The 24577-nt window shown below is 44.9% G+C and overlaps 1 protein-coding gene across 6 annotated transcripts in view; it reads left to right on the forward strand.

Moving 5' to 3' along the window:
- The window catches only part of CDK5RAP1 (CDK5RAP1 mitochondrial tRNA methylthiotransferase), a 44202-nt gene extending 28666 nt beyond the window's left edge, over window positions 1-15536 (forward strand). For 5 of the 6 annotated variants that reach the window (XM_082645407.1, XM_082645410.1, XM_082645408.1 and 2 more), the window contains 4 exons: window positions 857-987; window positions 4318-4467; window positions 10454-10594; window positions 15272-15536. In XM_082645407.1, the coding sequence (XP_082501533.1) occupies window positions 857-987; window positions 4318-4467; window positions 10454-10594; window positions 15272-15352 (503 nt within the window). In that variant the 3' untranslated portion in view covers window positions 15353-15536. The remainder of the gene's footprint in view (window positions 1-856; window positions 988-4317; window positions 4468-10453; window positions 10595-15271) is intronic. The other variant, XM_082645411.1, reaches the window with a different exon arrangement.
- The last annotated feature ends 9041 nt before the right edge of the window (window positions 15537-24577 follow it).

The raw sequence follows: 24577 nt of genomic DNA on the forward strand, positions 1-24577 counted from the left end.
CTTAAAAAACTATACATAGAGCTTCCATATGATCCAGCAATCTTACTCCTGGGCATATATCCCAAGAAAACCATAATTTGAAAAGATGCATGCACCCCAGTGTTCATTGCAGCATTATTTACAGTATCCAAGACATGGAAGCAACCTAAATGTCCATCAACAGGAATGGATAAAGAAGGTGTGGTACATATATGGAATGGAATATTACTCAGCCATAAAAAAGAACAAAATAATGCCATTTGCAGCAGTGTGGCTGGACCAAGAGTTTACCATACTAAGTTCAGTAAGTCAGACAAAGACAAATAACATATGATGCCAATTATAAGTGGAATTAATAAAATAGATAATCAACAAGGACCTACTGTATAGCACAGGGAACTCTACTCAATATTCTGTAATAACCTAAATATATGGGAAAAGACTCTGAAAAAGAATGGATATATGTATATGTAAAACTGAATCACTTTGCTGTACACCTGAAACTAACACAACATTGTAAATCAAATATACCCCAATATAAAATAAAAATTAAATTAAAAAAAAGTTAAAGCAGGACAAATTTGAAAATATGGACTCCTACTGTGTCCCTAAATCCAATATTTGAAGTGAAAAATACCTTTTCTAGCACTGAGGGGAATGTAGACTGAGAAGCCAGGCTCTGGCATGGGAACCTTGTTGATGAGCAGGCCTTTACCTCCTTGCTCTATAATAACTGTTCTGTTTTACTTGCACACGGGTTGGCTAGCTCCAGGGAAGGCCTTACAGTCTCTATCCTTCCCTCTGTAATCCACAGGTACCAAAGGCTTCTCTTAAAGGTAAGCAGCAGTGACATGCTGTCTTTTGTTGTGTGTCACAGGTGTGAGCCTCAGCAGCGATTTCATTGCTGGCTTTTGTGGTGAGACGGAGGAAGATCACCTCCAGACAGTGTCTTTGCTTCAGGAAGTTCAGTACAACATGGGCTTCCTCTTTGCCTATAGCATGAGACAGGTGAGCCCTGGGCTGGAGGAGGAGCTACTTCTATGCTGAGACTGACATCATTCCCGACCAGTTTCTGGTCGATTGTGGACAGCTGGGAAGAAAAGAAAGTGGCAGCGAGGCTGTCCTTGAGAAACCACAAGGATCTTACCATTCATTTCTTTATTTTTTCTAATAAACGTGTCTACCTTTTTATACAGTTCAGCAATTTGAGATGAAAAACAATTGTGCTAATATTCCTCTTCATTAGAATATTTAAAATTATGTTTAGGTTGTTCAGAATTTGAAAGTGGAGGGAGGGGCACTATTCTCTTTAAAAGAAACCGAAAATCTTTTAATATGCAGAACTTCTTTTTTGGCCAACAGATGTGATTTGTTTTATAGAGGCTCCTTGTTGCCCTCCTAGCCATCCTCAGCCATTTTTAATTTCCATTTTTCTCAGCCAAGTGAACCCACTGATGTCTACTTTAGAGTTTCTCCTATAACACAGATTCCCAGGAAAGCAAAGCAGAAGGAGATGAGAAAGAAAAGGAAGAGTAATGCATATTTCCTGCAGAGAGGGGATAGTTCTGGTTGTCTGCCATTTTCTTGATAGTAGGGATGAATTTGCATGGGTCACTTCTCATCCCCACAGTCACCTCAAGGGCAGCTTGCCGTGTGTTTGGGCTGGAGGCTGAGGGGTCTCTGTGGCCAGGGAAAAGCTATCTGATGAATGATTGAACCATCACTGTCACTCAGCTGTCATCAACCAAGCTAATTCACATCTTTTAAAGCCCACTACCTAGTATTCTGTAGACAGTGTAAGTGGGCCAATGTGTATATTGACGTCTCTTATAGAATTGTTTCAGGGATGAAGCATCAGAAGAGTTGTTGGGTTCCAATTCGCTTCATCTCTGTGGACATCACAAATATGCAAGAGAAATTTTTTTTAAATAAATTTATTTATTTATTTTTGGCTGTGTTGGGTCTTTGTTGCTGTGCGTGAGCTTTCTCGTTGTGGTGAGCGGGGGCTGCTCTTTGTTGTGGTGAGCGGGCTTCTCATTGCGGTAGCTAACCTTGTTGCAGAGCACGGGCTCTAGGCGCGCAGGCTTCAGTAGTTGTGGCATGTGGGCTCAGTAGTTGTGGCTCGCGGGCTCTAGAGCTCAGGCTCAGTAGTTGTGGCACACGGGCTTAGTTGCTCCGCAGCATGTGGGATCTTCCCAGGCCAGGGCTTGAACCTGTGTCCCTTGGATTGGCAGGCAGATTCTTAATCACTGCACCACCAGGGAAGCCCAAGAGAAATTCTTTTTTTTTTTTTTTTCTTTTTGCTGTATGCGGGCCTCTCACTGTTGTGGCCTCTCCCGTTGCGGAGCACAGGCTCCGGATGCGCAGGCCCAGCGGCCATGGCTCACGGGCCCAGCCGCTCCGCGGCATATGGGATCCTCCCAGACCGGGGCACGAACCCGTATCCCCTGCATCAGCAGGCGGACTCTCAACCACTGCGCCACCAGGGAGGCCCGAGAAATTCTTTTTAATGCTAGAGTTGGGAAGTGAGTTTTCAGTGTGAGGTGGAAGCATATCCTATGGGCATTGAATATGAGTGTTTACTTTGGAGTCTAATTCCTAGATTAGGGTTAAGGTCCTAGAGGCTTAATCAAGTAGCATAGTGGATGAGAACAAGCACTCACATTGTGCCTTTCCCATTTAATAATGTGTGACCTTGGGAAAAGTTTTTGCTTTCTTCATCTGTGAAAAGGGATAACATTAATACCAACCTCATCAGGTTATTTTGAGGATTAAGATAATATATATAAAGCACTTAAAATAGTGTTTTATAATAGCTAAGTGCACAGTAAAGGTTAGTTGTTAATAATAAGACAGAATAGAGTAAACCCTGTAAGAGAATTCTGTTTTAGAATTCTCTACCCATTCTTCATTTCCCTCTGGATATGGTAGTTCTCTTAAAGGCAGATTGGTTTGAATGTCCAGACTTTGGTGTATAGACTTCCACTTTTGTCTGGCTCAGTGGTTCTCCAACTCCATTATGAACTTGTGTACCTAAAGATATATATAAACGTGTGTGTGTGTGTATATTTATATACATAAACATGTATGTACACTATGATTTTGGATGATTTAAAAGCTTTTCAAGGATACATTTTCTTTTTCTTCTTGACTGGGTAAAACCTGAGTGTGGTATAAAATTCAAAAGGTCAAAATAGTATGCAGTGCAAAGGAGTTGTTTTTTCTTCCTGGGTTGCCTAGTTTTTCAGTTCCTTCCCTGAAGGCAACTGCTCTTAGCAACTCTTCTTTAACCTTCCAGAGACATTTCATGTATTTATAAATATATTTATATGTATACTTTCTACATCAAAGTTATTATACATGTTGATCTGTGCCTTGCTTATTTCTGTTCAGAGTATATTTTGGAGAGCAGTCATATCTGTATCAAATCTTATTCTTTGTCACAACTGTGTAATATTCCATTGTGTAGATAAACCATAATTTGTTTTACTGGTTACCTATTTTTTTTAATAAATTAAAAAAAATTATTTACTTATTTATTTGGCTGCACCGGGTCTTAGTTGTGGCACCTGGGATCTTTAGTTGTGGCATGTGGGATCTTTTAGTTGCAGCATGCGGACTTCTTAGGTGCACCATGCGGACTCTTAGTTGCGGCATGCATGTGGGATCTAGTTCCCCAACCAGGGATCGAACCTGGGCCCCCTGCATTGGGAGCACAGAGTCTTATCCACTGCACCACCAGGGAAGGCCCTACGGGTTCCCTATTGATAAACATTTACTATGCTTTGTATCTTGTGTCTTTATAAACACTGCTGCTGAGTAACCTGGTATATGAATTATTTAGTGTCTGTGTTCTATAAATATATCAAGAACAATTTTTATTTATTTTTTTTGCGGTACACGGGCCCCTCACTGCTGTGGTCTTTCCTGTCGCGGAGCACAGGCTCCGGACACGCAGGCTCAGTGGCCATGACTCACGCGCCCAGCCGCTCCGCGGCATATGGGATCTTCCCGGACCAGGGCACGAACCCGTGTCCCCTGCATCAGCAGGCAGACTCTCAACCACTGCGCCACCAGGGAAGCCCTCAAGAACAATTTTGAGTCTGTGATTTTCATGTGCTAAATTTAGAATTTAACCCTTGCAAAAACGTGTCTCCACTGCATAGTTACCTTTTTCTCTTAGAAGCCCCAAGAGTTAGAGAACCCTTGTGGTGTGGCTTGAGTTCCTATACATGTGTCTGTAAATTGCAAATTGGATGAGCATGTCTGCCTCCGTGCCTGAAGAACGGATTCTACAAGTCCGTGGTGACCTCCATCTCTTTTTTTTTTTTTTAATAGAAGACACGGGCATATCACAGGCTGAAGGATGATATCCCGGAGGAGGTAAAATTAAGACGTTTGGAGGAACTTATCACTGTCTTCCGAGAAGAAGCAACAAAAGCCAACAAGACCTTTGTGGGTTGTACCCAGCTGGTGCTGGTGGAGGGGGTGAGGCTATGTGTGTATGCATGTGTGTATATATATATATTTGTTTTGTTTTGTTTTTTAGAGCACAGTATATCTCCCTTTATTTAGATCTTTGATTTCTTTTAGCAGTTTTCTGCATATAGATCCTGTACATGTTTTCTTAGATTTACATCCATATTTTTTTAGCTATTGTAATTGCAACTATATTTTTATTTTGGGTGTCCATATGTTCACTGTTAGTATGTAGAAATAATTGGTTTTTGTATTTCTATCTTGTATCCTCTGATCTTGCTTAACTCAATAGTTCTAGAAGTTTTTTGGGTAGGTTGCTTGGGATTTTCTTTGCAAGTTATCATGTCTGTTTTTCTTTCTTCCTGTTGTTCCAGGGTTCCTTCTTTTTTGTTTACTTTTTGCTTAGAGAACTCCCTTTAGACACTCTGGCAGCACATTCTCTTTGTTTTCCTTCATCTTAGAGTGTTTTGATTTCTTCTTCATTCCTGAAGGATATTTTTGTATTTAGTGAAAGGATTAGTGAAAAGTATTTCTGCTCCACCTTTTTGGAAACACTATTATATGTGTATTTTTAGAAGCAATTTTATTGTTTGTTTTCAGTCCTTTTAAAAATCACACTTTCTTAGAAATGTAGTGCGTTTTGGAAGTTTGGGGTTCTGTAGTCTTTTGTGGTCAAGCTTGGGAACCTAGTCATCATTTAGAGCACTAAACAGATGGGATAAGGGGTGAGTTAGGGAACCTAACCTTCTGTGAAGCTGCATGCTTCGGCTATTGAAGAGGAGAGGAAAGAGAGAGATAGGGCTCTTTGTGTGACTCCTCACAAGTCCAGGTTTGAGAAAGGAGAGTCCTGCTCCATGCCTTAGGATATGGCAGTGTCAAAATCAGCAATTGCTTGGTATTTGTGTTTGTTAGGACTCTCTGGTAGTGAGTAACAGTGGGAAACTTGTTCAAGCCATTCAGTCTAAGCCAAAAATAATTCTGTGTTGTATAAGACTTCAGGAGTGTTTTGTGGAGCCCAAAGGCAAGAATACTGCCAGGTGTCTGGAAGGGACTGTACCCAGTCTGGGAAGCCCTTGAGGCTCAGACTTTCTTCTCTCCTCCTCAGACCAGCTTTTCCTGATTCTTGATCTGTGTGGTAGAGTACAGCAGCCCTATAGTTCCTGTGTTTCATGGTGTAGTTCCAGTTTTTCACAGACCAAAGTTGTGTCTTTCAGCTCCAATTCAGATTTCCAGGAGAGGGAGTCCGATCACCTCAGCTTGGGTTAGGAATCTTCCTGTGGTCTGGTCTAGTAGCTGCTGATGGTTGGTGATGCTGAGCTGGTGAAATACCTCAAAAGTGTTTGCCTCGATAAATGCTTTGTTATTTAGGGTGTCACTGTGATTCTGGAGACCTGTACATGAACATGTCTATTAGCAATCCACATTTTATCCAGTAGGAATTAGGTCTTATTGTGTGCCCAGCTCTCCTCACACAGGGTCTGGTACAGAATAGTGTACCTGTCTTTTGATTGAATGAATAAGTACTCAAAGGTTACTAATTTTTGTCCAACACTTCATCAACTCCACAGAGAGCCCATGGTAATTAAATGAACCAAAACAAGGGTTGTTTTTTTTTTTTTTTAAATACATCCAGCATAAGCCAGTACTCACCTGGGGCTAGAGAATAAATGAATTTTTCAAGGTCAGCATTGGAGTCTTCACTTTTTCTTAGGAAGACTTTCTTTCCTCCAGTCATGGCCAGTTCATTTATTTATCTATTTATTTTGGCTGTGCTGGGCGGCATGTGGGATCTTAGTTCCCCAACCAGGGATCGAACCCGTGCCCCTTGCAGTGGAAGTGTGGAGTCTTGAGCACTGGACCACCAGGGATGTCCCATGGCCAGCTTAAAACACAGGCTTGCTGTATTCAGTGTCAGAGAAGATGATAACGTCTGTATACTGAGCATTTACTATGTGCCAGAAGCTGTACTTTACAGTCATCAGCACATTGAGTCGCACCACAGTCCTTGGGGGTAGTGCTGTTATTACCTCACTTTTGTAGATGAAGAAAGGAGACTCAGAGAAGTAGGAATAACTTCCCCAAGGTCACACAGCTAGTGTGGCAGAGCCAGAATTTGACCCATATCTGTCTCATTCTGTAGCCTATAAGTACGCCCCCACCTTTTCAAATTATGGAGAATCTAAAAAAAAAAAATAGGTATAGAGAATATAGTGAATGCCCACGTACCCATTAACCAGCCTCAGCAATTTGTTAATACAGTGTTAATCATGGCTGATCTTGTTTCATCTCTACTGCCCCCACTGAGTTGTTTTGAAGCAAGTACAAGACATATATTATTTTGTCAGTAATTATTTCAGTATATGTCTCTAAAAGATGACTCTTTTCTAAAATAGACATAATGTGACTATCATATTTGAAATAATTGACAGTAGTTTCTTAATATTATCAAATATGTAGTTGATGTTCCAATTTCCCTCTTTGTCTTATAAATGTTCTTTTATAGTTGGTTTGTTCAACTCACGGAACATGAACACTCTCTCTTTTAAAAAATTTATTGTAAAACAATTGCAAACTTGTGGAAAAGTAGCAGTATAGTACAAAGAACTTTTTTCTTTGAAGCTTTTGAGAGTAAGTTGCCCTGATGCCCCCAATTCCCCAAATACTGCAGTGTGTATTTTGTGAAAACAGGAGCATTCTCCTATATAACTGTAGTACAACCATCAGAATGAGAAAATTAAGCTTGTTCGATTACTACCATCCAGTCCTTAGACCCCCATTTAAATTCTCCACTTGTCTCAGAACTGTCATTTATAAGAAAAAGATTTAGTTTAGTATTACATGTTGTGTTAGTTGTCATTTTATCACTTTTTAGAAATTTGATGTGTCTTGGCATGGTTTTCTTTTTTTTTTTTTTTTAATTTTTATTTATTTATTTATGGCTGTGTTGGGTCTTGGTTTCTGTGCGAGGGCTTTCTCTAGTTGCGGCAAGTGGGGTCCACTCCTCATCGCGGTGCGCGGGCCTCTCACTATCGCGGCCTCTCTTGTTGTGGAGCATAGGCTCCAGACGCGCAGGCTCAGTAATTGTGGCTCACGGGGCTAGTTGCTCCGCGGCATGTGGGATCTTCCCAGACCAGGGCTCGAACCCGTGTCCCCTGCATTGGCAGGCAGATTCTCAACCACTGCACCACCAGGGAAACCCGGCATGGTTTTCTTTGTGTTTTGTTTGGGATATGTTGAGGCTACTTAGTTTGTGAGTTTATAATTTTCATCAAATTTGGAAAAATTTCATTTACTATTCTTCAGATATTTTTTCTGTACTCCTCCTTCCTGCCACCCGTCGCCTGCCCCCCGTATCTTCTCTCCTTCTCCAGTCACCTGTATGTCCAACCACGTGATACTGTGTCATAGGACACTGAGGCTGTTCAGTTTTTTTTCTCTTTTTTATATCTGTGCTTCATTTTAAATAGTTTCTATTTTTCTGTCTTCAGGTTCATTATTCTTTTCTTTGGCAGTGTCTCATTTGCTATTATGTATTGAATTAAAAATTTTAGATCATATATTTTTCATCTCTGTAAGTTACATTTGTTTTTTTAAAAATATCTTCTGCTTCTCTTCTGTGTTCTTGTTTTCTTTTGAAACTTAGTATTTGAGCGTAATTATAATAGCTGGCTTAATATCTTTGTGATAATTCCATCACTGCTATCATTTCTAGGTCTGTTTCTATTGACTGACTTTTTTGTGTGTGTGTGTGTGTGGTACACGGGCCTCTCACTGTTGTGGCCTCTCCCGTTGCGGAGCACAGGCTCCAGACGCGCAGGCTCAGTGGCCATGGCTCACGGGCCTAGCTGCTCCGTGGCACGTGGGATCTTCCCGGACCGGGGCACGAACCCGTGTCCCCTGCGTTGGCAGATGGACTCTCAACCACTGTGCCACCAGGGAAGCCCCTATTGACTGACTTTTCTCTTGATTATGAGTCACATTTTTCTGCTTCTGGGCATATCTAGTGATTTTTGATTGGATGTTGCACATTATGTTGTCAGACATTATCTTTGAGTGTCTGGTTTTTGTGTTGGGCTTTGTTCTGATAAGCAGTTTTGTTACTTGTAGTTTGTAGTTTTGTTTGATCCTTTCAAGGTTTTTTTTTTTTTTTAAATTGGAGTATAGTTGCTTTACAATGTTGTTAGTTTCTGTTGTTCAATGAAGTGGATCAGCTATATGTATACATATATCCTCTCCCTCTGGGACTTCTCTCCTACCACCCACCCCTATCCCACCCATCTAGGTCATCACAGAGCACTGAGCTGAGCTCCCTGTGCTATACAGCAGGTTCCCACTAGCTATCTATTTTACACATTGTAGTGTATATATCAATCCTAATCTCCCAGTTCATCTCACCCTCCCCTTCCCCCCGTGTCCACATGTCCATTCTCTATGTCTGCCTCTCTGTTCCTGCCCTGCAGATAGGTTCATCTGTACCATTTTTCTAGATTCCACACGTCACACCGGTCAGAATGGCCATCAAGTCTTGTTTTTGATCTTTGCTAGAAAAGTTTTTTTATTCTAGGGATAATTTTGCCTTAGTACTACTTATGGCTCTTCTAGAGTCATTACTGCATGTCCCAAGGAATCAGTGAGGACTATTTGGTGGTAGGTCAGATGATTCCTAGCCCTTTGTGATATCTGGGAGCTAACCAGCTGGCAGTTCCCAGGTTACTTTCTTTGTCTGACATCGTGGATTTTTGCTCCACACAGGGATTTATTATTATTCAGCAAAGACTCAGGGGGCCGCTGTGCACATTTCTACAGCTCTTTTTCTGCTTAGCTCCCTCCTCTCTCGAACTTGCTCCACAATTTCCAGCTATTGCAGGCTCCCTGGACTTTGATCCAACTTTCCTCAATTCAGAGAGAGCCACCATGCTCTGCCTTGAGCTCTTCCTCCCTGCTTTGCATTCTTTGGTCTGGCACATGTCTTCTGGTAGAATGCAGGGGTGATTGAAGGGGTCACCCCATTTGTTTTCCTTCTCTTGGGAATCATAGTTTGGCAAATCTGTTGTCCAATATCTGAAAATAGGTGTCTCATATATTTTGTCCAGTTTCCTGGTTATTTAAGGCCTGAGGATAAATTTGTTTTTTGTCAATTCATCATGATTGGAAGAGAAAGACTTGGGTATGTTCTGGAAATTAATACCATCATACTGGTTTTAGTATTCTGCTGGCCCAGTCTTTTGCATGTTGTGATGGAGACTCTGGCTTCTAGTCTGCCTGTTCACTGGGACAAGTAACCCAGGCCAGACAACCCCAGAACATTCCTGAGTGATTACTATGAGACTCTGTGAAGTGAGAGTCCTTTTGCCAAGTGTATCACCCCTGTGTCCTTGGCATCAGGCCTGTTGGAGGTCCATTCCCGCGAAAGGTAATTTTGTAATCAAAGATTTGTTGATTGAATCATATATTACATTGTCAGAAAATTTTATTGAGCTTCTGTTGTGTGCTATTTACTGCCCTTGTTGGTGAAGCCGCAGTAAAGCACTTAGTCTTGTGATTCCTTGGTTAAGAAATGCTCTGTGGGGACTTTCCTGGTGGCACAGTGGTTAAGAATCTGCCTGCCAATGCAGGGGACATGGGTTCGAGCCCTGGTCTGGGAAGATCGCACATGCTGCAGAGCAGCTAAGCCCATGTACCACAACTACTGAGCCTGCACTCTAGAGCCCGCGAGCCACAACTACGGAAGCCCCGTGTGCCTAGAGCCCGTGCTCTGCAGCAAGAGAAGCCACCACAATGAGAAGCCCACTGCAACGAAGAGTAGCCCCCACTTGCCGCAACGAGAGAAAGCCCACGCGTAGCAGCAAAGACCCAATGCAGCCAAAAATAAATAACTAAATAATTAAAAAAAAAAAAAAAGAAATGCTCTATGGGTCAGACCCCTGGGGATCTGAAACAGACCAAGAACTGATGACTGTGACAGACTCATAACCTCTCCTCTGTTCTTTTGCAGCTCAGTAAACGCTCTGCTACTGACCTGTATGGCCGGAATGATGGAAACCTTAAGGTGATCTTTCCTGATGTAGAGATGGAGGATGTCACTAACTCTGGTCTCAGGGTCCAAGCCCAGCCTGGGGACTATGTGCTAGTGAAGGTAAGGTATCCTTTTGCACTGTTGACTTGCACTGTGAAGTGGGTATTGGATTGGATAATTTGGGGGAATGAAATTTTTTTCTGGAGAAATTCTTTAGTAAAATAAAAATCTCTTCTCAACCTGACCAATGGAAGGGCACTTTAATTGAATTTTAGACTGCTCCAAACTAGGCTTTCTGTTTTTCTTCTCTCCTGCCCTGAAAGGGTTCTTTCTGGGAATTTGGTGAGGTTGGAATACATAGTGGCAAGCAGTTTCCTGCTGCAGAGAGGCCAGGAAGTGTAAGTGATTTTAAGTGAGTTGATAGTTCTCTCTGTCAGAGATCAGCATGCCCTTCAAGGTCTCTGATGCTCCAGGCATCCCTAACTTACATGTGCTCCAGTTTCCTGCATGCCTTCCCTGGACTAACAGGTCTAGTTGAATGGCTGTGGGATTTTCCCTTTCTCCCTCTCCCCATTTCACTGAGGATATTCCTCCTTTCTTCCCTCCTTCATGAGTTTCTTCCTTCTTCTTTTGCTTCCTGCACTACCACAGGTCTGCTACTGCCATCTTCCTTTTTTTCCTCATGTCCACTTTGCCCCAGAGCCAGAGACTGGCAGGACACTTACTGATGAGGTGGGCAGGAGTAAGACCACTTTTCCAACACTGAGCTTTGAAGCATCTGCAAGAGAGGTGGCGAGAGCGTGACGCTTCTGCTGATGTTGTTCAGTGTTATGTCCTCCACCCTGTTCCTTAGTGCCTTACCCTCTCCTCTGCTTTCTGTCCTTGCTCTTCGTCACCTCCCTCTGGAGTCATGGGAGCCATGGTTCATGGTGTGCAGCTGAGGGAGGCTCATTCCCCTGGCATGTAACTTCTGTAGATTGGCCTGGAAATTTTACCAGTGCTCAGAACTTTTCTGTTCTGTCCATCTAACAGAAACAATGATTTTTCAGGTTGGGGACTTGATGATCCCATTCCTTTCTGGCCTTGTCCTGACTGGGGATTGTCTTACTTTAAGCATTACCTAGAGATTTCCTAAATGGAGTAATTCCTACTAGGCAACAACGTGATTGATCTGGAAACAGTCTCTCATAGGCTTTTCTACTTGTTCATTCTTTCTTTTTGACACTCTCTTATTTTCTTCTGTCTTCTGAATGTTTGCTTCTTTGATTTTCAGTTGCTTTTTCATACCTCTTCCTATTCTCTTTCTACTATAGATAAGGGTTATTTGCAAGATGAGTTTGGTGGTATGGGTTGTAATGTTAGTATGATATTCTTTTGTAAAATGGAAAAATTCCATTTGTCAAGAAAGACAGAAAGGTGATACTTGGGACTCTTTTTTTGTTCCGAAGTGACATAAACCCCACAAATGAGATTTAGTGAAAGGATCAGAATGAAGGAGAAGATGTGGAACCAGGGGTCTGTTGGATCTTTCTGTCACTTTTCTCATCTTTCTCCACTTAGAGTCCCCGGGCTGTGCTAGAACCATTTCCTCATAAATTTCATTTTCTTGTCTCCCTTTCTTCTATGGTGCTTATTTGGCTAAACTCCAACTTTGGTGGAAGTGGTTATCTGCTTACTCTGCAGCTGCACCCTAGCAGCTGAACATTGTTGGGGAAGAGCACACAGTTAATCTCTGTTACATAGATTAGGTCAGATGATGGGGATTGAAAACTCAAAATATGGTGGCTTAAATAAGGTAGGAGTTCTCTTTGTCATAAAAATCTAGATATAGAAGGTCCAGGACTGGTGATTGTGATGGCTCCATGATCACCAAGGGTCTAGGCTCCTTCTGTCTTTTGCTCTGCTGTGTGTGGCCTCCATTCTCAAGGTTACCTTATGATTCAAGATGGCTGTTCCAGCAGCCATGTCCTAGCTAGTAGGAAGCAGGAAGAAGAAAGGTGAAGGGCTTGGCCTCTTCCTTTTAGGACAGTTTGCAGGAGTTGCACATACTATTTCCACCATGGTAACACACCACGCCAAGCTGCAAAGAAGCTGAGAAGTGTGGTCTTCTTTCTGAATGACGATGTGCCCAGTTAAAAATTGGGAGTTCTGAGGAGTTACTGAGGAAGAACAGGAGAACTGCTGGGGGACAAATAACAGTCTCTTCACATAAACCAACTGCACTCAGTTCACATTCATGCCATAAAACTCAAATGAATGGCGCTGAAATCCTAATCCTACTGTATTTCCCCAGTAAAGTAACTTTTCCACTCTCATTCTCCCTACATCTTCACTGACTTATCTAAATCCTAGTCTCAGCTGATGTCTTTGCCTCATATTTCATAGAGAAAATCGATACAATCAGGTGAAATCTCATTGTCTCATCATCATTTCCACCCGCTCACTCACATCTCCACCTGTCCACGCTATCTGCTCATGTGGGACTGTGTAAGAAGTGTCTGTGTCTTCTGTCACGCTGCTCCTTGTGCTTTTTGCTTCTATGCATTCACTTCCTCTCCAGATTTGCGTTTGTCTCCGTTCTTTCTTGCATCCTAAACTTAATGTGGCCAAAATAGAATGAATTCTTCCCACTTTCCTGCAGTTTTCTTCTTTTCAAACCTCCTCCATCTCAGCAAGTGGCAGCACTCAGTTGCTCAAACCAAAAATATAGGAATCATCCTAGATACTTACTTTCCTATACTCCCCATCAGTAGTTCATCTGTTTCAGCTCTACCTGTGGAACGTATCTTGGACCTGACTGTTTCTTTCCTTTCTCTAAGCCATCATCATTTCTTGGTTGGGAGATCAGAGCAGCCTCCTCACGGGTTTTCTGTTTCTATATTTTGAAAATGAATTATTTATTGAAGCATATCATAAATGTAGAAAATTGCTCACAAGTGTACTATTTGATGAATCATCACTAAGTGACCCTCCCCATGTGAATACCACCTGAATTAAGAAACAAAATATTTTCAGAACTCCCCAAACCCCTGTCATGTTCCTACCAGTTACTCTTTTCCCCTGCATCCTAACTTCTAATACCATAGTTCAGTTTTCCTTGTTTTTGATATAAAATTGAATCATACAGTGTGTGTGTATATATATATATATATATATTCTTAACATCTTTATTGGAGTATAATTGCTCTAATACAGTGTATATATATATATTTTTTGCGGTACTCGGGCCTCTCACTGTTGTGGCCTCTCCCGTTGCGGGGCACAGGCTCCAGACGCGCAGGCTCAGCGGCCATGGCTCATGGGCCCACCCGCTCCGCGGCATGTGGGATCTTCCTGGACTGGGGCACGAACCCGTGTCCCCTGCATCGGCAGGTGGACTCTCAACCACTGCGCCACCAGGGAAGCCCACAGTGTATATTTTTGATGCATGGATGTTGTGCAATTCATCCATGATTATATTTATCCATATTATATGAATATACCACAATTTATGTATTGGCCATTTTGGTTGTTTCCAGTTTGGAGCAATTATGAATAGAATTGCTACGACTATGCCCTGTGTTTTAGTGCAAGTATATATTCATTTCTACAGGGTATATGGTTTGGAATTGCTGTGTAACAGGGTGTGTATAATAGAAATAGCCAAAATGGTTGCACCAGTTTACACTCCCACCAACAGTACCTGAGAATTTCAGAGGCTTCGTATTCCTGTTTCCATTCTTGCCCTCCTCTAGTCGTTCTGCCCCATAGCAGTCAGTGTGTCCTTTCTAAATCAGATCACTCACTCATCTGCTTCAGCCCCGCAGTGGTTTCTCATTGGAGCCAGCATAAAATGCAGGGTGTCCATGGCCTTTTGTGATCTTCCCCAGCTACCTTTCCAACCTCATGTCCCCTGTACTCTTTTTATTCTCTTTCCTCTAGTCTTGGTGACCTCCTTTTTGCCCCTCAGACCTAGTTCTAGTGTCAGGGACTGTGCACATGCTGTGTTGCTTAGGAGGCTCTTGATTTTTGCCTGGCTGCCTTCTTTTAAACCTTCAAGTTCTCTTAAATGTCACCTCCTTGAGAGGCCCGCTGTAGTGCTGAAAGCAGCTTCCCTCTGCCTTGCTTTTTTCACTGTTTACATTAGCCCATTTTATCTTCATAGCACTTTTTAGTGCCTGAAATAATTTTCGTTTGTTTGTTCATATATTGTCTGTCTTCTCTTGAAAGCTCCTTTGAGGGTAGGAAAACTGTTTTGTTCTTCTTGATATCCCTAGCACTTAGGACAATTCCTAGAACACAATAAGCACTAAATAAATATTTACTAATGGACTGACTCATTCTTATGGTCAGAAATGAGGCCCCTGGTAATTTTGGGGGTCACATGCTTTCAGCTCTCAATTAGAGAAAAAAGAGAGCCTTTCTCACCAAATATTGGCCATAAATATCTTAAGGAGGAATTTGACTGGTACACCCTAGATCACAGCTTACCTCTGGGATTAGGAGGGGCAGGGTCTGTGATAGGCAGCTCACACCTGAACCTTATGGTTGCCTCTGGGGAGAAGCCATCTCCCAAGAGAAAAGGGAGAAGTGGCTGTTTGGGAATAACCTATTTTGGACTTCTTAACTTACATGCATTAGCATTGTATCAAACGTCTCTTCCTCTAAGGATTGGGGGCACAGAGGAACCATGCAGTCTCTGCTGGCCTGTTATCTCCATTAGATTCCTTTTGGTGGCCTCTCCTCTGGACAATTCACATTAAGTCCCTGTAGTTCAGTCCTGGTTACGTTGCCTTCTTCTGACTGGTTTTCTTTCAGATCACCTCAGCCAGCTCTCAGACACTTAAAGGACATGTTCTCTGCAGGACCACTCTGAAGGACTCTGCAGCATATTGCTGACCTGAGTGGTTGGCCTCTCATTCCTTCCCAGCAGGAGGAGAGATATGACTGGTCACTAACAAAAGAGGTAATGAAGCTTTGGAGACAAGCTGCAAGTGGTGAAGCAACTTTCTATGAAATGGAAAATGCATTTCTTTGCTCCTTTGTGAACAGCTTTTACAGTCATTAAATTTACCTAAACTAACGTGGTCCCTTTTTGTCTACTTTTACTTCGTTTTTGCCTTGGTTAGTGTCTCTGAGATTTTCCCTATAGTTTCTGGATTAAGTGTTTCCCAACCCGATTTCTACTGTGGACACCAGAAAACCTCTCTGGTTTTCTCCCATGTACCCTAGGAATTAGAGACTGAAGGGGAGGCGAAGGTGGAGAGAACCATTTGCTTAGCAAAAACTGCTCTAGATCTTTCTGACATTTTGGTTTGATAACGTTGACTTAGCTGCTTGTCTCCTCACTTTATTCTCATATTTTACCTGAGAATTTCCCTCGTGGACCCCTTTTTTAGCCTGTCAGTTCATTCTTTACCTTCAGGTCTGACAGCACTTGGAGTTTAGAAAGCATCATTACCTAATAGTAGGCTCTGAGGAGTCATTTTTGGCCCATTCACTACCAAGATTATGTCATTCTGTGGGGATCATGAAAAAAAATCCAAAAGATGGTAGTGTAGAATATTTGGAGTCAGAAGGACTTTTGTTGAATTCCCCACTCCATTGCTTCAGAGTTGTGTGAACTTGAGTAGTTACTTTATTATTCTTGTGTGCCTTGATTTTCTTTTGTGACATGGGGATAATAATAAAATGCTTATCTCATATGGAGTTCAGTGAGATTATATTTGTAAAGAATTGAGCACTGTCTATGGAACATAGTAAAACCTTTTTTTTTACTTTATTTACTTTATTTATTTTTGGCTGCGTTGGGTCCTCGTTGCTGTGCGTGGGTTTTCTCTAGTTGCGGCGAGTGGGGGCTACTCTTCGTTGCAATGGGCTTCTCATTGTGGTGGCTTCTCTTGTTGCCACAGAGGTGAAATTACATGCTCCTTCTCCTGGGCTTGCATAGCAGGTAAGAGCATAGATTTTGGAACCAGAGTCCAGCTCTGCTGCTTACAAATGATGTGGCCTGAGACACGTTTCTTAATTTCTCTGTGCCTCAGTTTTCATGCTTGTAAAATGGGGATAATAATCACACATACTTCATCAGGTTGTTGTGGGGATTAAATGAGTTAATTTATGTAAAGTGCTTAGAATGGAACATGGCATCTAGTAGTGCTACTGTTATCTATTGCGGTTATTGTTATTATTTTTTTTAATTTAAAAAAATTATTTTTTTATTTATTTATTTTTGGCTGTGTTGGGTCTTGGATCTTCGTTGCTGCGCACAGGCCCTCTCTAGTTGAGGCGAGAGGGGGCTACTCTTTGTTGAGGTGCACAGGCTTCTCATTGTGGTGGCTTCTCCTGCCACCTAGCGCGGGTTCTAGACACGTGGGCTTCAGTAGTCATGGCACGCAGACCCGGTAGCCGTGACTTGCGGGCTCCAGAGCGCAGGCTCAGCAAGCCGTGGCACACGGGCCCATTTGCTCTGCGGCATGTGGGATCTTCCCGGACCAGGGCTCGAACCCGTGTCCCCTGCATTGGCAGGCGGACTCCCAACCACTGCGCCACCAGGGAAGCCCCTGGTTATTTTTATTATTGTTTGTCTATCAGGTGCCCTGTTCTCAGAGCCTTTAGAGAGAGCACACTGAGTATGGATTTTGGAGTGCGGGACTGGGTTTAAATCCTGGTTCTGCCACTTACTGAGCAATGTGAGCTTGGGCAAGTGAAGTCACCCTGTTCAGCGTCGGTTTGCACATGTGTAAAAGGGGGTGAGAGGGCAGGCTTTCCAAGGATCACATCGATGTAGGTGGAGGGGTCTGGCACACAGTCGCTGCTCACTACTGTCTGCCACATGCACATCTGTCTGCCTCAGGAGGTGTGCCTCAGCAGGGTCCGGGTTTTGTTTAGTAGTGAATACTAATGACAGCCACATGGCCGTGTCACCTGGGTGGGGCAATGAGCTAAGTGAATCGTCTCCTTTAATCCTCACGGTACTTGTGAAGAAGGCACAGTAGGTTCCAGAGTCCACAGTAGGAAAGTCTAGCCAAATGTAACACGCCTCTGTGGCCCAATCCTGTCCCCTGTTCAAGAAATCTTTCCTGAGATCCTGGCCGAGGTGCTGGGAGAGAAGTTGGCAACATACCCACCTTGGCCCCAGGCTCCAGCACTCTCAGTGACAATAGCTGAATGAGGTCAGCAGCCTGGAAAAAGGACAAGATGTGTGTTGGCCTTTAGAATCCTACAGGTCTGTTCTGAACAGGTACATGGGGTGAGAGGGGTGTCAGTGGGATTCAGTGAGATGTAATTGTCCCCAACTGAATGCACCATTGGCATACCACTCAGTCACAGCATGGGAGGAGCCATTCACCAGGTTTCTCATGATTTATCTGGAAAGGTTGACTTTTTATTGTTTCAATGATTTTTTCCCCAGCATTTTATTGTGAAAATTTCCACACATGCAGCAAAGTTGAAAGAATTTTATAGAGAACATTTGTATATGCATCACCTAGATTCTTCTATTAACATTTTCCTATACTTGCTTTATCACATTCATATTCTTCTATCTGTGATCCATTGGTTTTTGAAAGTCGTAAATCATTATAGAAGACACTATAATATATATACAGTAAAAATGAAAGTCCATCTCAACACTTCTTCCCCTTTTCTCCTAAATCCTGTTCTCAGGGGTACCCACTATTGACATTTTGGAGTATATCCTGACAGACTATTTTCTAAACACATAGAAGAATGAATAGATGGGAACATTCTAACCAGATGGTCCTGCACCTTGTTTGTTCCTCTCAACATCAGTACCCATAGAACAACCCCTTTCTTTTAAACAGCTGCATAGAATTCCACTTTATGTAGCCATTACCTGACTTATTTTACCAACTCCCTATTGATGGACACCTAGGTTAACTTTATTTTTCACCCTGTAACAAGTGAAGCTACAAAGAACACCCTTGCACATGTACCCTCATCCACTGCTGTAAGAATTTCTGTAGGCATGGAATCACAGGGTTCACTTCTAGTCTCAGAGCTGCCACACCTGTGTGGAAAGGAGGGAACAGTATGGGGAGGCAGGAGCCTTGGCTCCAGTCCTGATCCTACCTGCTGGGTGACTTGGGAAAGTCACTTTCCCTATCTGGGCCTTGGTTTCCCCATGTTAATAATGGAGCAATAACATTAGATCTCTTCCGGATATAGATCTTGGGATTTCATATTTCAATGTTTACTGAGCACACCCTGTGTACCCTTCAGAGAGTATACTGTTCATAGTCCCCGTCCCCAAACTGGAGAGACAGTGAACACACAAAGTTAAATAAATGAACACACACAAATATACATATGTGTGTATATGTATATATGTGTGTATATATACAACTTCGCATATATAACTTTACTCATACTCATACACACAGTGAGATCAGTATTTTGAAGGGAACAGAGTAGAAAGAGAGGGTTTTGGGTGGGGGAGAGAGAAAAGGCTTACTTTAGATACTTACATGTGGTGGTCAGGGAGCAGCTCTCTGAGGTGATGACATTTGCACAGAGACCAACAGTGGAGAGAAGAGTGTTCCAGGCAGGGAGACAGCATGTGCAAAGGCCCTGAGGTGAGCACCAGCCCATCCTGTGTGGCTGGAGCGTAGTGGGTGAGGAGACAGAGCTAGAGAAGTGGGCAGGAGCCAGATCTCACGAGGCCCTGGGGCTGCAGAGAGGAGACTGGACTTTATTCAGAGCACGATGAGGAGCTGCTGGGGGCTTCTGAGCAGTGATCTATTTCTCCCTCATGTGATGCCCTCATTGTCCCTGGGAACTTGCTCTTCCCGTTGACTTCTGTGTGTGTTTGTGTGCCTCCTTGCCACCATTCAGGCCACCTCCTCAGAGATGTCTTCACTGACTACAGTGTCCAGGGTAGCTCTCTCACCTCCACCACACACTAGCTGATCCATTGCTCTGTTTATTATAAATAAGATACATTATTTTATTTATCTGTTTTGTTGTTCAGTTTCTATTCCTCCAGTAGACTTTGATCTGTGAAAGGGCAGGGACCCTGTGTGCACAGGGCATGGCACACAGTAGGCCTTCAATACATGTTTGCAGCATAAATGTTATGAAGAGAGGAACAACAAAGGGGTGTTCAAGGAAGTCTTTCCAGAAGAAGGAACTTCTATACTGGGTTCTGAAAGCTGAGTAAGAGTTCTCCAGGTGAGGTCCAGAGAGGGGAAGTGACTTACCTAGGCCTACCCAGGAAGGCACTTATGCCACCTGGGCCTTGGTTTCTTCATGTGAAAAGTAGAGCAGTAAAGTAATGTACTTCCTTTTCTCAAGCACTCACCGTGGGGTCCTGGAGGTTCACATGTGTCTCCTTGCTGGTGTAGAGGCAGGACAGGATGTCACTGTAGGTTTCCAGTGAAAAGACCAGGTCTGCCAGGCTGCCCGGGGCTAATTTTGGGAGGGGCTAGGGGGCCAGGTGGTCAGGCCTTGGGGCTCTCTGGCCTGGGCTGCAGGGGTCATAAGCTTTAGAAAAATGAAGGAGGAAGGAGAAATTCAGAGGGAACAGTCTCCTCGGCCAAAAACTGGTTACAGCTAACGTACGGAGGATTCACTGTGTGCCAGACACAGCGCTGAACATTTACAGGCACAATCTTATTTTGACCTCACAACAGCACCATGAGATGGAAACAGTTTGATAGATGAGGAAGCTGAGGCCCAGAGGAGTGAAGTGACTTTCTCAAGATCCTATACATGGTAAGAGGTGGAGCTGGGTTTTGAACCCATGAGCTACACTTCCCTGCTTCTCCCTCATGTAACCCCATTCTTTTCTCCGTGCCTTTGTTAACAGTGCCTCCTTCCTATCCACTCAAATCCTCCTGTCCTCCTGACTCACCTGCTACCATCCCATGGAGGAGAGGGGTAGCCAGCCTCATCCCTTCTCTGGGCCTCGGTTTCTCCGTCTGAGGGGTCCCTTCCAGCTGGGAGTTACACGTGGTCCTGCCGTTCCTTAGCCACCCCACCTGCTCTTTTGTTGGAGCCTAATTTTCACTTGTGAGACATACAGCCCCGTGGCCTCTCCACCTGTCCAGGGTTGAGCGGGACTTCCCAGGCTCAGTGTGAGCTCCCGAGGGTGGGGCCTGCCTGGTCTGCCCTTTCTTCTCCCTTCCCCTCTCTCCTCCTCTTTTGCCCACCACTTCCTTCGCTTGCTCCTTCTCCTCTGCCTCCTATCCAGAGAAGCCCCACCTCATTTTCCTCTGTGCCCATTCTCCCCCAGACCAGTGGACATCCCCAGAGGGTCTGCCCTGGCCAGGGGCTGCTCACCTGGACTTTCATCAGGATGGCCTCCTCCGTGAATTCTGTGCTGGTGACATAGTGCTGGAAGTCTTCCGGGCCGGAGATGGCTGGGGCTGCAATGAGGAAATGGAGCTGGGGCTCAGCCTCCCTGGGAGATGGAGGGAAGGGCATGGGGAGGCACTGAAGCAGCGAGAAATTCCTTCTCCCTCTCTGCTTAGCTTTAAGTTCATTGTGGGCTGGGCCTCAGCTTGTTGTAACAATGAGCATTTATTGAGCCATACCTCTGTGCCAGGTTTTATGTATTATCACAACAGTCCATTCTGTGAGCCTGTGATTAATCCCATTTTACAGACTGGGAAACTGAGGCTCGGGGGGGAAATGATTTACCAAGGTCATAAGGCATAATGTCCTTTTCCCCCTCCACTAGGAAGTAGGCTCCCCATGGGAAAGCTTTCTCTGTTTTATTTCCCATCATATTTCCAGAGCCTAGAAGAGTTCCTGGCACACAGTAGGGGGACAGCAGATAAGCCCCTTCCTTGGCTGGGAGCTACGAACACAGAGTGATGTGTAACAGGTCTTCCAGCAGCGGGTTGAGCAGGGTTGTGGCCAGGGGACACCCCTGGAGGGAAGGCATGAGGGGGTCATTGTTGAGGTCAGGGCGAGATCAAGGGGCTGTTCCTTGGGGTCACACCCCTCTCTCAGGGGGCGGGGCAGGGGGAATGAGCAACTTACTATCTTCTGTAGGAGGAAGGGCAATACCTCATCCAGGACATCTGTCACCAACCCCAGAGCTTTGTTCACCCGGAGGGGGTCCATCCTAGGGGCGGGGAAAGCAGGTGGGGTCTGAGACACCATGGAAGGGGAGACTGAGGCCAGAGAGGGGAGTCCAGGGCAGGGCTGAGGAAAGCCCCAGTGGGCCTGTGAACAGGGAAGCTCAGGGTGGCTGCTTCCTTCTCCGACTGGTGTCCCTCTCCTCTCCTCTCTCCTCTTTCTCCCCTTTTCTGTTTTTTTCCCTTCTTGCCTTCTTGCTTTCTCTCTTCCAGACTTTGTCTTCCTCCACTTTATTTCTTCCTGATTCTCCCTTTCTGCCTCTCTTGCTTTATTTCTCTCTCTAATAAAGGTCTCTGGGGTTTTCAAAGAGGGAGAGATCACACCTGGCAGTGGAAGTTAATGGAAGCCTTCCTGGAGGAGGTGGCTTTTTTGTTAGGTATATTAAGAATCATAAACAGGGCTTCCCTGGTAGCGCAATGGTTGAGAGTCTGCCTGTCGGTGCAGGGGACACAAGTTTGTGCCCCGGTCCGGGAGGATCCCACATGCCGCAGGGCGGCTGGGCCCGTGAGCCATGGCCGCTGAGCCTGTGCGTCCGGAGCCTGTGCTCCACAACGGGAGAGGCCACAACAGTGAGAGGCCCGCATACCGCAAAAAAAAAAAAAAAAAAAAAAAAAAGAATCATAAACAATGGCCACTTTATGTGGCAGGTTCTGTGCTAAGTAGCTCACACGGGTTAGCTCATCTCTTCCCCACAACCACCCCATGCTGGCTGAGTTCTGTGATCTTGTTTATTGGTGAGAAAACTGAGGCTCCTGGAAGCCAAATAGCTTGGCCAGGGCTCCTGGTGTTAGCAAGCAGCCAAGCCAAGATTTGACCTGTGTGGATGCACACTTTGGCCATAACATTCAATGTGAAGGCAGGAGATACTGATGGGTGGTGTGTACAGCTGGTGGTCTTGGAGATGACCCTGCCCCTGACACCCTTGGTCACTCTAGACAGCTTAGGCTGGGGAGAGGCAACCTAAGACTGAGACTCTCTGGGGAGAGTCTCAGTGAAGGGCTGGGTGCAGGAGTGGTGGGGCATAGGTACTCACTGCTCCAGAACCTCAGTGCTCAGGTATCCTGGTGGGTGTGGCACTCCTCAAGTACCTCGATGCGGATGTTCTTGGTGACTTTGAACCGCAGGATCCTGTAGGGGCAGCATGTCTGGGCAGGCTCCAAGCCGCAGCCCAAGACTGAGTCCAGAAGTCACAGGCTGGTGGGGCCTGCAGTTGTCTGGAGGGCTCAAATGAAAAACTGGAAGAGTTAATTAAAAATATAGAGTTCAAACTTTGGAAAACCTAAAAGATCTGGAAACTCTCAGCCAGCATCCTCACAGGGCGGCTGATGTGACCTTGAGATGGGCCACATCCTCTCCTGTTTACTGCAGTCCCCACCAGGCCAAGGGTCAAGCTGCATTTTTACTGCACATCATTATAAGGGTGATGATATGTTTATTGTATAGCAGAGAAATATTTCTCTGTGCCCACATCCCTGTGAAGAAAATATTTCTTTGTGCTCGCTTTTCTATTAAAAAGGGAAGCTAGACAAAGAATGCCGCCCTTACTCAAGTTGCCTGGATGGTAAGTGGGATTGGAGTCCAGGCGTGGTGGACCCCAAGGTGAGCTTGAACCAGACCCTCCTTGGATCATCCCATGAAAGCATCTGCCTTTTACTCAGATGCGGCACATGTCCCCTGACATGGAAGTCAGAGGGTTTTATCTCAGCCTCTGCTGCAGATTCACTGTGTGATCCTGGGCAGGTCCCTCTCCTACTCGGTGCTTCAGTTTCCCCATCACAAAAAAGTGACTTTGAAATATGCCCAAGTGGAAAGGATTATTGTAACCCTTTTGGTGACATAGGCAGCAGACTTTTGCTAGCCTTGCATGGCTGCCTGGAACCGAGGGAGGTGGAGAGGAAGCCCCCAGGGCACACACTCACCTCTAGAACGAGAGGTACAGTTTGCATCGCAATGTGACCTGCAGCAGGCTGTCACTCAGGATTTGTGGGGTGACATCAGGGCCTTTGGCATCTTCTGTGACCAACCTGTGAGTGGGTTGGGAGGTGTTGTTTGTATGGCCTGGTAAGGCCCCTGTGACTCTGTGGAGTGTGTGTGTCTGTATTGGCTAGAATAGGGGCAGACCCCAGGAGGGGTGGGGGCTGCTTTGGGACAACCCCTTCCCTGACCCTCAGCCCACCTGCAGAACACTGGGCTCTAGTTGCAGCCTCTAAGCCTTGAAGACCTGGGAAAGTCCCTTTCCTTCACCAGGCGTCAGTGTCACCCTCTACAAAATGAGGAGAATACAGTGGAGGACCTGTCTGTGCACATTTAACAGGTCTGAATTCAAATATAAGGGTTCTGCAAAAAAGACGCAAGCAGGCAGGAGTCAGAGAGAGCAAGACGGCTGGTGATCCCACCGCCTTCCACTCAGGGACCACCTGCCCTGCTGAGCATCCAAGAAGGAGGACATGAAACTTCTCCCCATGATGGCCTCAGGTCCTCGCATCTCCCTGAGCTAAGAGGAACCCAGAGTTTTATGTACTTTTTGAACATTAGATACAAGCTGGTGACTTACCTGGTGCCCACTAGAGTGGGCAGCAACAAGTTCCAGTGCTGGAGGAAGACCTGGATGGGTTGGGCTCCCCAAAGGCTGTATGCCTGCCTCCACCATGGCACCTTCCAGAGGGTTTTTTTTGTCTTTTGTTTTTTTTGCAGTACGCGGACCTCTCACTGTTGGGGCCTCTCCCGTTGCGGAGCACAGGCTCCGGACGCGCAGGCTCAGCGGCCATGGCTCACGGGCCCAGCCGCTCTGTGGCACGTGGGATCTTCCCAGACCGGGGCACGAACCCGTGTCCCCTGCATCGGCAGGCGGACTCTCAACCACTGCGCCACCAGGGAAGCCCTTTCCAGAGGTTTTTGAAGAATGACTTGGACCATGTGGGGTTTTTCCTACGGCCCTCCCAAGCTGATGCCCTGTGCCAGGATGGGTGAGTAGAGGTGGTGCAAATGCACAGGCAGGGGTGAGTGGTGGCCAGTCCT

The sequence above is a fragment of the Mesoplodon mirus genome (genome assembly GCF_964341445.2).
Source record: "Mesoplodon mirus genome assembly, chromosome: 15".
NCBI lineage: Eukaryota > Metazoa > Chordata > Mammalia > Artiodactyla > Ziphiidae > Mesoplodon > Mesoplodon mirus.